Here is a 14672-nt window from a genome sequence, read left to right as displayed (position 1 = left end):
AGGGTGCTTTTACACTTGGCGTCGTGTTACCAGGCTGGGAGCACGTTCAAGACTTATGGCCTGAATAATTATTTTCTATTCAGCATGTAGTAAATGTCCTAATATTTGTTCACTACCAAGACTGATTTTCTTTTTTCACCAGTATGTCGTACGTCTCGATCGTTTTTTTCTCACTCGCATCCCGATCAAACGAGAAGTAAACTAAAGTGCTGAGAATTTGAAGCTCCAAACCGACAACAAAAAACATATCCTTTCAGCGACATCGTGAGTGAAATGTGTTCTGTCGTTTGAGAAAGAATGCCAAGTGTGAAAGCAGCCTTAGAGAACTTTTGTGTACCTGTCACAGAACGTGGCAGTGGGGCGCAAAAACCACCGCTGGACACGGTGTACTCAAGTGTAAAAATAGCATCGTCGGTCAACACTCATGTTAATCACCAGCTAGAAAACAGTCTCCTGTCCCAGCTTCAGTAGAGCTTTTGGTTAACATCACTTATCAGTTTGGGGTTATTTTTGTTTTGTTTTGTTTTTTTTGGTAGACTAACATTAGAGAAGACACAATCTGAAGAATATGAATGTGAAAACCTCAGTGACCAAATTTTTCTTTCACAGACAGGAGACAAAGTAAAGGGAAAAAAACAACATCCGGCGTGTTAGTAAGCTGTCGAGGCACCACAAGCTGCCAGATCAGCGTCAATGCGGATTGGCGTAAATTCAACGCCGACCTTCCCAAAGAAATTTCCCTCAGAAAGAAAGTTCCCTCAGTTTGCGTTCCAACGATGTTAATTTAGAGTGCTGTCTAACGTAATTTTCCCGATTGCAATTATCTGGTGATTGCGAAGGGCATAGCGTGTGTTCTTCTTCATTTTCAGCCTCTTTAACCCGATCAGTGAGCCGCTGTGCCCTGTAGATGGGGGGAGGAGTCATGCTGGAAAAGACCACGCCCATCTGTCAGGAAAATAATGAATCGACTCGCAGTGGTTTCCATTCACTCTAAGGGGAACACTTCGTGCAAATCGTGCCAGCAACATAAATAAATTCCCTCCTCAGCTTATAAGTCACCGTTTTTTTCCCCCCTTGAATCCGTCACCCGTCTGTGCTTTGCGTTACATGACTGTAGCCGTGTGTCAGATTGCATACATTAACCTAATACTTAAAAATGGAATCAGTAGTCATTAAACACTTTCTGTACCATTTCGTATCAAGATTTCGTCAATACGATTTTATTAAAGAATTAATTAAAGAATTATTCTTTGACTTAACCTTGAGAAATGAAGCTGGATAGTTAACACTGAAAGGTTCGTATATGAAATCCAAACAGTGTTGTACTTAAAGAAAAACTGGGTTTAAATGAACGTGGACGTGGCTCGCATTAGTTGCTACCTGATATTAATAACCGAGCTAAAAATGCATGCTATACACTGTATGTTTTTATTTTAACGCTGGATTCGTTAGCAAGTCTTAGGTTCGAGATTGAGACACGAGCGGAGCTGGAGACAAAACCTTTCCCGCTGTCAAAGGAAGCCACGTCTTTACGTGCCACAAGGCCGTCCTGCTTTATTTCCATGGTGCACGATGTGGGGGAAGGAAGCCTCGACGGCTTATTCGGAAAAACACTATGCAGGTTTTTTTATTTAAAAATAAGTTCTATTTGAGAATTCTAGCCATTTTTAGAACAGCGATTTGAGACGCATGCGATTTGAGACGCAGCTCGTGTCAGACGGCGCTTGTCTTCTGCCCGAATACTTTCATTACAGTGTAGAGTGAAAAAATGGAAGCTGATAATAAAAGTGATTTAAAAATGATTTTTTTTTTTTTTTTTTTTTTTTTTTTTTTAGTAGTACAAGAAAAAAATATATATAAATCACAAACAGCAGCACTCAAAAAAACACCCTAGACTGAAAGTCAAAGCTCGGTGGACTTCCATACGGAAAGCCTTCAATCAAGCAAGAACAAGGTGAGGTGCGTCATTGGTGAAAGCTAAGCAAAGGTGAATAAAGCAATACGAACTGATAAACAGATACGGACACCAGCGATGGCCCAAGGAATCACTGAGAGGTAGTTTTGAAGTTTTGATGACTTCCCTTACTCTCTATACGCCTGAGAGCGAATTCGAGAACAAAAGCCAGTCAGGACAAAGGCGGCTTAAACGCTGCAGGGTCGGCCATGGATGAGCGTCACGGGCTCGTTAAGGACGTTTTGCTACAGAGAGCTACGTAGAGACAGGGAAAAAAAGCACCATTAGAACAACGGCTCCAGAGTCATTTCTTGTCGAAGAAGACGTCAAATCAAACCAAGCCCTTAGAGCACCACGGTACAAAGTCACAGTACTAATTAATAAATACAAATAAAAAAAAAAATTCAAAAGAAAAAAATGTATTCTTTCAAACATCCAGGAAGTGTCTCAGGAAACTGATTGGGTGGGAAATCTCAAATCTCACCAGGAATATTCCTTTGCTTGCTCAGGCTTGCAAGCTTAGTCTACGCTGAGATGAATATCATCTATCCCGCCGGAGTCGTCACTGCCAGGAGAACTTTCCAAAACGAGCGTAAACCTTAAAGCACACTCTAGAACTTTCCAACAGAATCACGGTCAACTCAATCTGTACTGTCTGTGCAATTACTAGGACGTTAAATACGTCAATTAAAATAATTGCGTTACTTTAAAAAAAAAAAAAAAAAAAGTTAAGCTCTTCCGTGTATCATAGCGTTCACATTTGTGACAAACGCTCTTAACCAATGAGCTACCACTTCCTATTTAGTTGATTTTTTGCGTAAAATTCTGTGATCGCAATATTATGAAATTCTGGATCTTTGATATTAAGCTTATTATAATTTATATATAAAAAGCTTATATAATATTATCGTTTCTAACTCGCACAGGGACGGATTTAAAAGGATGAAAAGTGTGTGATCGTTGAAATGGTGACTTTTACTGTCAAGAGATATCGAATTGGCATTTATTTAAAAGTAAAGTAAGTCAAATCTGACACGGGACAGTCGACGGAATGGAGAAGTCTGATCTCTAAAATGGGATAAATTTCATTTTGTTTGCTTTCTAAACTTCAAAAGAAGAGCAAAAAAATTAGCGAACGGACGGCTGTTTATAGCTCTTATAACTTTAACAGCAACTAACTTGTCTCGCGGACGTTTCCCTATAAAAGCAAGAATAAAATCCGTTGCCACGGTAACAGTAACTCTTCACATAATGACCTAGTCTTCGATTATTTTCCTACAAGCACACGCTCCAAAATTTGGACCGATCACTGGTTTCAAATTTAAACTAAATATGAAATTTTTGTTTTAAACTTGATGTTTGTATGAAAGATGTTTTAAACTTTTTTTTTTTTTGTCACCTCAGTTTCCACCCTGATTGTCCATAAATAAAAACCATGCTTAAAAACCTGAACTCTCTCATCCTTCAGTCTAAAGGTTGTTTGAAATTTCTCATGACGGTCATTTAGATAGACAGATTTTGTTTCGTTTTGAATAAAGAGTAGGAACTTTAGGAATCGCACGTACGTTACAGATTATTTTTGAACGGAGATTGAAGTCGGAGTATCTGCGTATTGCTTTAAGGTTTGCCACCCGCAGTTTTGGCATCGTTTACACATCAACACAAACCCCCTGCATTAATAAGGTTCTAATGTAGGATGACCGTATTGACTTGATATACACTTCATGTTAAACCAGTGAACGGTTCTGACGGTCAGATCTCCACTTCTAACCGTCTGATCACCGACGTTCCCCGAGGTTCATGCACTAGCTCTTAACGAGAGGGTTGCATTCCTGGCATTTCTCGCAGCAGTCCTCATCCTGCGGGACGAGCAGCTGGCACAACGCAGCGCGTGCGCAGAGCAGCGGCTCTTGCTGCGAGTTCGCCTCGAAGCTCTGGTAGCCCTGACACACGTTCAACTCTTCCAGGTCGAGCAGCAGGGTCACTACTTTGCTGACGGAGGTAAGGCGGGCCGGGTGGCGCTCGTACACGGCGTGCGTGGGCAGCAGCGGCTGGTTCTGCACGCTGATCTGATAGAAGAAGTCCGGCTCGATCTGTAGCACCGTGTCAGCCATGGGAGAGAGCTTGGAGCACTGGAAGAGCTGCAGGATCGGGCCGTTAGCCATCACACCTACCCAGTGTGCAGGGAGAATGGTGCGGCGCAGAGATGTCAGCAACTCCAACAGCCCAGAGTCCCGGATCGAGGAACTCTCAGAAGGTTCCGGAAGGCTGTAGGTCTGTCAGATGATGCAAGACACAACCAGTGGGTTTTTGTCAGTGTGTAGCCGAGTCTATGGTGCAACAACAACAACAAAATACAAACCTTTGTGCACATGGCATTATAAAGTGTAAAATAGCAACAGTTAAAGCCAATTCATGATGCCACCTAGGGGTCATACAGCTATTCAAATCAGGGTTATTTGTAAAGCCCATTTAAAAGTAAGAAAACAAATCAGAACTAGAATGTACATTTCCTGAAGAAAATGTGAATGGTGCTTGCACGTGGCAAGTTCCCCTCATCGTGCTGGGTGTTTTGATATATGACATGTCCATGTTGTGCTAACTTTTTGATTCCGCTTATTTTGGGCTACATGTGACATCAGTTCCCCTCATCGTGCTGGGTGTTTTGATATATGACATGTCCATGTTGTGCTAACTTTTTTGATTCTGCTTATTTTGGGGGTGGGGCTACATGTGACATCAGTTCCCCTCATCGAGCTGAGTGTTTTGATATATGACATGTTCATGTTGTGCTAACTTTTTGATTTCGCTTATTTTGGGGGCGGGGCTACATGTGACGTCACGTGAATAACCGGTGGGGTGCCAATACTTTTGGAAAAAAGTTGCTACTGAAATAACACTTTGTCCGGAGTAAGGTCCTAAAGGAGCTGGTCGAGTTTGGTGTAAATCCCTCGAAAACCTGCCGAGTTATAAACCTCCAAAATTTATAATGGAAGTCTATGGGAAAAAAAGCCAATTTGAGCTTCCGTACCGGGAATTCCGGAATTCCGTTCACTTATAAAAGTCATAGCACACCTCTCCTCAATGAGCCGGTCAATCTGACACCTCATTCATGGGTCTAGGACAAAAGCTGCGGGACAAGTTACGTGCCGAAGTTTTGTCCAGCACAATAACAAGAATGTTCCTTTGCAAGCACCATTAATAATAATAATAAAACAAAACTAGAATGTACATTTCCTGAAGAAAATGTGAATGGTGCTTGCACGTGGCAAGTTCCCCTCATCGTGCTGAGTGTTTTGATATGTCAAATGTCCATGTTGTGCTAAATTTTGATTTTCACGTGACATCACATGACGTCATCAGAATACCTGTGAGGAAGTTCCCCTCATTGTTCTGAGTGTTTTGATATGTCACATGTTCATGTTGTAAAAAGTTTTTTGATTCTGCATATATTGGGGGCGGTGCTGCGGGACAACCGGAAGGCCAGTCGGTACAGTTTGTTCAGAGTATCACCCTAAAGGAGAAGTTTATAATGGGAGTCTATGGGGAAAAAAGGCCACTTTGAGACCCGGTACCGGATGTACCGGTACTCGGATCAATTATAAAAGTCATAGCACACCTCTCCTCAATGAGCCGGTCAATTTGACACGTCATTCATGGGTGTAGGACAAAAGCTGCGGGACAAGTTACGTGCCGAAGTTTTGTCCGGCACAATAATAATAATGTTGCTTTGCAAGCACCATTAATTAGGTTTTGGACTCGACTAGCTGAGGAGTCGACTCGTCATTTTTCTCCAAAGATAACTGATTCAGACATTTCTTAGTGCAAATAATTGCTCAAAGACATCAGAGAACATATTAAGCTGGACTTTGCAGCCACACAAACTACAAGTCTAAGTATTTGTAGCTTAACTGATCAGCGTCGAAGCTGCTCTGGGCGTCAGAGGGCGTCTGCCAAAAACGTGATAAACAGAAACGTACAAATAAAATCTCTGATTCAGAGCTTTTTCAGTCTACTGTTAAGGTTATGAAGAAATCTTTATGTATCTCAACTGTAGTGTAGTGGAGTGTATTGTCTGTCTATTCCTGTTTCATGAAGCATCGTGGTCCTGGAGAAATGTTCCTTACTCAAATAGAACCTGTTACAGCAGTCTACAGCAACGTCTGGCGTTTTTTTCCCCAGGTTCATAACGACCAGAGAGTTGAACTGCCAAGTAAGGTTCAGTCTTTATTGGAATCTGAAAACTTTCCCCTACCGTCGTAGTAGTCGACCGCTGAATATATAACCTGTATTCTTGATACGATTCTTAACGCTAGCATATTTTCATATTAATGCCAGAAGGCGTTTATCTTCTTTTAGCACCTATTCTGTTTCAGCTCATTAAAATCCTGTTGGATCGCTGAACATCATGCACTGGGCTGTGAAGAGAAATCCACCATGTAAAGATTATGAATAAATTCATCCTGATTTCAGATTCTCAATAAACTCTGTGTGTGTGTGTTTGTGTGTGTGTGTGTGTGTGTGTGTAGTCTAAATTCTGCAGTCTGTTTAAACTCATGTCTCAGTAGCTGTTATCCGTTTAAGGCAGGGGTCGGCAACCTTAAACACTCAAAGAGCCATTTGGACCTGTTTCCCACAGAAAAAAAAAAACACAGGGAGCCACAAAACCTTTTTGACCTCTAAAATGAAGATAACACTGAATATATCGTTTTTTACCTTTATGGAAAGTATTGAAAAACTGTAGTGTGTCGCATTTATGAAATCAATGACCTGCTACCGAGTAAACGAAATTTTATTTCCGCAAGCAAACAAAAATATTTTGAACAGTTTGAACTAACCTTAACAAAAAAGACGCCGAGTTGAAGGTTACGTTCAAATAAAACGTTCAATGTCTAATTGAGTCCTCTTCGTATTCATTCATTTATTCATTCATTTTCTACCGCTTATCCGAACTACCTCGGGTCACGGGGAGCCTGTGCCTATCTCAGGCGTCATCGGGCATCAAGGCAGGATACACCCTGGACGGAGTGCCAACCCATCGCAGGGCACACACACACACTCTCGTTCACTCACGCAATCACACACTGGGGACAATTTTCCAGAGATGCCAATCAACCTACCATGCATGTCTTTGGACCGGGGGAGGAAACCGGAGTACCCGGAGGAAACCCCCGAGGCACGGGGAGAACATGCAAACTCCACACACACAAGGCGGAGGCGGGAATCGAACCCCCAACCCTGGAGGTGTGAGGCGAACGTGCTAACCACTAAGCCACCGTGCCCCCCTCTACGTATTCATGACATCAAAATTTTAACATTTAAGTTGGCGCATATTCACAGATTGGAGTTTCCTGAGTCAATAACTCCTGAGCTAAACGCTGTTATTACAAAAATAACACCTCTTTTTTTATAGTAGTAATGTAGAGACGCAGCTACAACCCAATTTTTCCTCGAAATCATCTTTCCTCCGCTATGGACAAAATACATACTGTAAGTCTCTATGTGCAAATGGCTGAGAAACAGATTCCAAGGGACCGTCTGCAAAGTGCAAAAACCCGAAAAGCGAATACAAAAAAACAGTCAATAACTTCACTGTAATACACTGTACCGTGAAGTTATTGATTTTTTTTATTATGAAAAATCATAAGAATTATACAAAAAGACATTTCTCCCAAATAAGTGTTGTAGTATAACTATCAGGACATCAGTGCTGTGTGAGCTGGTGACAGTACAGTGTATTACAGTGATGTGTGAGCTGGTGACAGTACAGTGTATTACAGTGATGTGTGTGAGCTGGTGACAGTACAGTGTATTACAGTGATGTGTGTGAGCTGGTGACAGTACAGTGTATTATAGTGATGTGTGTGAGCTGGTGACAGTACAGTGTATTACAGTGATGTGTGTGAGCTGGTGACAGTACAGTGTATTACAGTGATGTGTGAGCTGGTGACAGTACAGTGTATTACAGTGATGTGTGTGAGCTGGTGACAGTACAGTGTATTACAGTGATGTGTGTGAGCTGGTGACAGTACAGTGTATTACAGTGATGTGTGTGAGCTGGTGACAGTACAGTGTATTATAGTGATGTGTGTGAGCTGGTGACAGTACAGTGTATTACAGTGATGTGTGTGAGCTGGTGACAGTACAGTGTATTACAGTGATGTGTGTGAGCTGGTGACAGTACAGTGTATTACAGTGATGTGTGTGAGCTGGTGACAGTACAGTGTATTACAGTGATGTGTGAGCTGGTGACAGTACAGTGTATTACAGTGATGTGTGTGAGCTGGTGACAGTACAGTGTATTACAGTGATGTGTGTGAGCTGGTGACAGTACAGTGTATTACAGTGATGTGTGTGAGCTGGTGACAGTACAGTGTATTACAGTGATGTGTGTGAGCTGGTGACAGTACAGTGTATTACAGTGATGTGTGTGAGCTGGTGACAGTACAGTGTATTACAGTGATGTGTGAGCTGGTGACAGTACAGTGTATTACAGTGATGTGTGTGAGCTGGTGACAGTACAGTGTATTACAGTGATGTGTGTGAGCTGGTGACAGTACAGTGTATTACAGTGATGTGTGTGAGCTGGTGACAGTACAGTGTATTACAGTGATGTGTGTGAGCTGGTGACAGTACAGTGTATTACAGTGATGTGTGAGCTGGTGACAGTACAGTGTATTACAGTGATGTGTGTGAGCTGGTGACAGTACAGTGTATTACAGTGATGTGTGTGAGCTGGTGACAGTACAGTGTATTACAGTGATGTGTGTGACCTGGTGACAGTACAGTGTATTACAGTGATGTGTGTGACCTGGTGACAGTACAGTGTATTACAGTGATGTGTGTGAGCTGGTGACAGTACAGTGTATTACAGTGATGTGTGTGAGCTGGTGACAGTACAGTGTATTACAGTGATGTGTGTGAGCTGGTGACAGTACAGTGTATTACAGTGATGTGTGTGAGCTGGTGACAGTACAGTGTATTACAGTGATGTGTGTGAGCTGGTGACAGTACAGTGTATTACAGTGATGTGTGTGAGCTGGTGACAGTACAGTGTATTACAGTGATGTGTGAGCTGGTGACAGTACAGTGTATTACAGTGATGTGTGTGAGCTGGTGACAGTACAGTGTATTACAGTGATGTGTGTGAGCTGGTGACAGTACAGTGTATTACAGTGATGTGTGTGAGCTGGTGACAGTACAGTGTATTACAGTGATGTGTGTGAGCTGGTGACAGTACAGTGTATTACAGTGATGTGTGTGAGCTGGTGACAGTACAGTGTATTACAGTGATGTGTGAGCTGGTGACAGTACAGTGTATTACAGTGATGTGTGTGAGCTGGTGACAGTACAGTGTATTACAGTGATGTGTGAGCTGGTGACAGTACAGTGTATTACAGTGATGTGTGTGAGCTGGTGACAGTACAGTGTATTACAGTGATGTGTGTGAGCTGGTGACAGTACAGTGTATTACAGTGATGTGTGTGAGCTGGTGACAGTACAGTGTATTACAGTGATGTGTGAGCTGGTGACAGTACAGTGTATTACAGTGATGTGTGTGAGCTGGTGACAGTACAGTGTATTACAGTGATGTGTGTGAGCTGGTGACAGTACAGTGTATTACAGTGATGTGTGTGAGCTGGTGACAGTACAGTGTATTACAGTGATGTGTGTGAGCTGGTGACAGTACAGTGTATTACAGTGATGTGTGATCTGGTGACAGTACAGTGTATTACAGTGATGTGTGTGAGCTGGTGACAGTACAGTGTATTACAGTGATGTGTGTGAGCTGGTGACAGTACAGTGTATTACAGTGATGTGTGTGAGCTGGTGACAGTACAGTGTATTACAGTGATGTGTGTGAGCTGGTGACAGTACAGTGTATTACAGTGATGTGTGTGAGCTGGTGACAGTACAGTGTATTACAGTGATGTGTGAGCTGGTGACAGTACAGTGTATTACAGTGATGTGTGTGAGCTGGTGACAGTACAGTGTATTACAGTGATGTGTGTGAGCTGGTGACAGTACAGTGTATTACAGTGATGTGTGTGAGCTGGTGACAGTACAGTGTATTACAGTGATGTGTGTGAGCTGGTGACAGTACAGTGTATTACAGTGAAGTGATTGACTGTTTTTTGTATTCGCTTTTCGGGTTTTGCACTTTACAGACGGTCCCTTGGAATCTGTCTCAGGTGTTCGCACGTAGAGACTTGTGTATTTTGTCCAACGCGGAGGAAAGATGATTTTGAGAAAAACAAAATATGACGCATATTTTGAGCGACAAAAGAATTAAACACGGTTTATTTTAACGTTACAAGAGCATAATCTTAGAATTTCATTTTTTTTTTTTAAACTCTCTCACTCACTCACTCATCTTCTACCGCTTATCTGAACTACCTCGGGTCACGGGGAGCCTGTGCCTATCTCAGGCATCGTCGGGCATCAAGGCAGGATACACCCTGGACGGAGTGCCAACCCATCGCAGGGCACAAACACACACACTCTCATTCACTCACGCAATCACACACTATGGACAATTTTCCAGAGATGCCAATCAACCTACCATGCATGTCTTTGGAGCGGGGGATCAAACCGGAGTACCCGGAGGAAACCCCCGAGGCACGGGGAGAACATGCAAACTCCACACACACAAGGTGGAGGCGGGAATCGAACCCCGACCCTGGAGGTGTGAGGCGAACGTGCTAACCACTAAGCCACCGTGCCTCCTTTTTTTAAACTAACTAACTAAAATAAAATAAATTTAAATTAAATATTTATTTTCCAAATCTAAAGGGAGCCGCAGCAGTGGTATGAAAGAGCCACTTGGAGCCGCGGGTTGCCGACCCCTGGTTTAAGGTAATGTTTGATTATTATCAGTGGTAGTAATATTGGTGAATGTTATCATAGCTAATGAGGATTTCTAGCGTGGTGTACATACTAACAGATGCAAGATGGAAGAAAGATGATACACAAAACACCATTTTCCTCCTAGCAAACTTCCTAAAATTTTCCGTCTCTCCCTCCCGGTGACACACATACTGTGTATTGAATCCTACAGAATTGAATTAAATGAGTGATCAGCAATCTTCACCTCACCTCAGGTGATGCTCCTAGTGTTCCTGGTCCACCCTGGTGCTCTGGCTCAAGGCTGGGTGGAGTTATGGGGGAAGCTGTGGAAGAAGCTATGAGAGGAGCTGTGGGAGGAGCTATGAGAGGAGCTATGGGAGGAGCTATGGGAGGAGCTGTGGGAGGAGCTGGAAGGATCTGTGGGACGGTCGTATCCACCTCGACAAGCTCTAATCCATGATTCCTAAGGAAATCGCTAAGCCGCACGGACGGCCCGTTGCTGGTCAGGACCTCAGGGTGCTGATGAGGGGCAGCTTTGCCCAGCACTTCATCTAGCATCAGAGGGGTGTGTGTGCCTGGCACGGCACTCAGCTGAAGTGGTACACCGTTAGGCAGGACCGAGCTCAGCAGCTGAGAACCATCAGGTAGACCGGGTACAGCGTACACAAGTCCCTAAAGACGCACAAGAATACGTGCAGACAAAATAATGAACACATTGCTGAAGCACCAACTCCCATTACTGCGTTCTTTTCAATAGGTTCCTTTAATTCTGTGACACATTTATACTCATCAGTTCAATCAGACATCAACTTGTCCTTCAGGTTTCTCTATTATGCTTATATTTATACACAGCACACATTTCTATGTATTTATACACAGCACACATTTCTATGTATTTATACACAGCACACATTTCTATGTATTTATACACAGCACACATTTCTATGCTGCATAGCTATCTGCGTACGTATCTAGATCGATCCGAAGCCTTCGTTCAGCTTGTTGGTAGTGGATTCACAAATATTCTTACATATCTGATGACATTTATCTTCGGGAGCACTTGCTATTATACGGATTGTAAAAACACTCCTATCGCGAGTACGGCGTAGTGACAGAACCAGAGTTTTCATTCATTCATTCATTTTATCCCCCCCTCGGGTCACGGGGAGCCTGTGCCTATCTCAGGCGTCATCGGGCATCAAGGCAGGATACACCCTGAACGGAGTGCCAACCCATCGCAGGGCACAACGCAATCACACACTACGGACAATTTTCCAGACATGCCAATCAACCTACCATGTATGTCTTTGGACCGGGGGAGGAAACCGGAGTACCCGGAGGAAACCCCCGAGGCACGGGGAGAACATGCAAACTCCACACACACAAGGTGGAGGCGGGAATCGAACCCCGACCCTGTAGGTGTGAGGTGAACGTGCTAACCACCGTGCCCCCGAACCAGAGTTTTAAGAAGTACTAATACGGTTTATAAAGAATATAGAATTCTAAATAGTCCTAAGCGTCAGAGTGATCTCATTGCAAGAGAACTTACTGGGGCCTGAGGAAGCTCGGGGAAATCCACCTCCACAGGCTGAGGTCCACCGCACCTGAGCATATCGAGGTTCGGCCCGTTCTGAAGCAGAAACACGAACACAACAGTGTTTACGCAGATCAGTTAGAGTTGGGTTACGTTATGATGTAATGCAGGTACTGAATAAATTGCTTCATAAGGGATTTTCCTAATAGTGTCACTGATATCATCGAGTCTTCTACAAACATCTAATTAATAAGCACATCACAGCTGAACGTTTTTTTTACTGTGCACATTGCTTGTTTTTTTGTTTTCTTCATTTTCAGGTCATTTTCTGGCTAGCATGGTCACTGTGTACTGTATATTAACCTCAATATCCTCAGCGACGCTAAAATCCAGAGTCGTGGTGTGATTTTTTTGCAGCCACATCAATAAAACAAAAAGGCTTTTTTTTTTGACAGAAGAGTGCGTTCAGGAAACAGGAAGCTTTGGCTTTTACATGTGAAACGGCTTCGAGTTCAGGGGGAATCGTTGCGACAGGTGACTCACATCCCAGCACAAGAAATGCTGGGTGTAAAACTCGTGACATTTATAATGAAACCCAAAGAGCTTCGGCTGAGTCGGGGTCGTCATTCATAGCAGGGCAGATGGCATGATGCGTCGTATAATGGTGATATACAGAGAAAATTTGTCAGTAGTGATTTTGGAAGCGTGGCTTAAGAGCACACTGCCATCTATTGGACATAAGCTAAAGTTAAAATACAAAAATAATATTAATAAAAGGGATCTTTTTGGCAACGCTTCTGAAACTGGCAGGCTATGTAGGACAGCCCTGAATAAATTTAGCCAAATACATCGTTTTTTTAATTGCTGAGCGCTGCTTTAAATCAATCAGCAGATTTCAGATCAGGTGAGTCTAACCTGAATGTAGTTGTTTGAGTAGAGTTCTTCAGACTCGTAAAAACCACTGCTGCCATCATCACACACCACACATGGGTCCTGTCAGAACAGGAGCAGGAGCAAGCGTGAGCACAACCAGGTCATCTAAAGCCAGTGGTTCCAAAAAGGTGCGTTGATCGTGTTCATGTTTATGAGTTATATATAATATATATATATATATATATATATATATATATATATATATATATATATATATATATATATATATACATATATACGTATATACATATACGTATATATGTATATATATATATATATATATATATATATATATATATATATATATATATATATATATATATATAAAAAGATTCTCCTTATATACGGTCTCGGAGTTAACAACAAACATCAGAATGAAGTCGTCTTTGCTTAACGATCGGCTGTCCTATTCGTTCTAAGCTAAGCCCTGAGACACAGACTACAGATCTGTCAAATAATTAAGCTTAACATAATATTTAAAAAAAAAAAAACGTATGTAAGTAATAAAACACGACGGGTGGCGTGATATCAACACGTTACCACCAAGAAGCTCGTTCTTTTCTGATATCAGCGTACGTTTTGTTCCTTTTATACCACAGCAAATTTTTATCCAAAGAAGAAAAATATCATATCGTTTTAATCCATTTATAGTTATGTTTAATGTCTCGGAACATTTGTGTACAAAACGTTACGTTTTTTTTTTTTTTGTCATCACATAAAGCAAAGCAGCAGTAAGCAGTCGTTCCCTCATCAGCCTCTTTTTTTTTAGTTTTTATTTTTGTCTCCGGCGTTTCAAAAAATTCCAGTCGGAAAGTGAAGTCGAAAAAAAACTATGAAGTCTTAAATTTACAAAGAACTAATAGTGGAGAATGAAATTTTAATGTCTCTTTATGGCAAAATTATAACACAATATGATAATGATTTTACACGATCTGAAGCATGTAGAAATAATCATTTAATTATTTATTATTATGAATTAAAACCCTCTGACTAGTCAGGTGGGAGAATTCAGCTGCGCTGTGGTACGATATGTTTTAATGGCTGGGAAAGTGGCTGTAAGTCCAGATATCGAAATATTACCTTATTATTGTTGCCTTTAGTAAGTAAAGACTGAGAATTTTTTTTTTTAGTTTTTAAGTCATGTTTTTAGATGTATTGGTATATGAATTTCACTGGTTTCTTAATTGTTTTTTATTGGTTTCCAGTATAACGCTTTACTGCATCACACATTCTGTGATACTTTAAAGGTGGGGTCTTCGATGTTTGAGAAATGTTTCAGAAAACTGAGTCGGGACGACAAACTAAACAAAAATCAAAACAAACGTGTAGCCAATGAGCAGAAAGGGGCGGGGCTTGTCAATATGGGCGGAGAGAGTGTCCAGTGCGCATGTGTGACATTAGCAG

At 42.0% G+C, this 14672-nt stretch overlaps 1 protein-coding gene across 4 annotated transcripts in view; it reads right to left on the bottom strand.

Moving 5' to 3' along the window:
* Positions 1–508: 508 nt before the first annotated feature.
* Positions 509–14672, bottom strand: part of mbd1a (methyl-CpG binding domain protein 1a) — a 29127-nt gene continuing 14963 nt past the window's right edge. For 2 of the 4 annotated variants that reach the window (XM_060881002.1, XM_060881003.1), the window contains exons 14-17: positions 13251–13328; positions 12351–12431; positions 11051–11473; positions 509–4230 (exon numbers count right to left, since the gene is read on the bottom strand). In XM_060881002.1, the coding sequence (XP_060736985.1) occupies positions 3760–4230; positions 11051–11473; positions 12351–12431; positions 13251–13328 (1053 nt within the window). In that variant the 3' untranslated portion in view covers positions 509–3759. Of the gene's footprint in view, positions 4231–11045; positions 11474–12350; positions 12432–13250; positions 13329–14672 lie in introns of all 4 variants that reach the window. The other 2 variants (XM_060881006.1, XM_060881004.1) reach the window with 2 other exon arrangements.

Source organism: Tachysurus vachellii, chromosome 11 (genome assembly GCF_030014155.1).
Source record: "Tachysurus vachellii isolate PV-2020 chromosome 11, HZAU_Pvac_v1, whole genome shotgun sequence".
Taxonomy (NCBI): Eukaryota; Metazoa; Chordata; class Actinopteri; order Siluriformes; family Bagridae; genus Tachysurus; species Tachysurus vachellii.
Note: the sequence above shows the minus strand (reverse complement) of the source record. Positions and strands in the feature narration are given on the sequence as shown.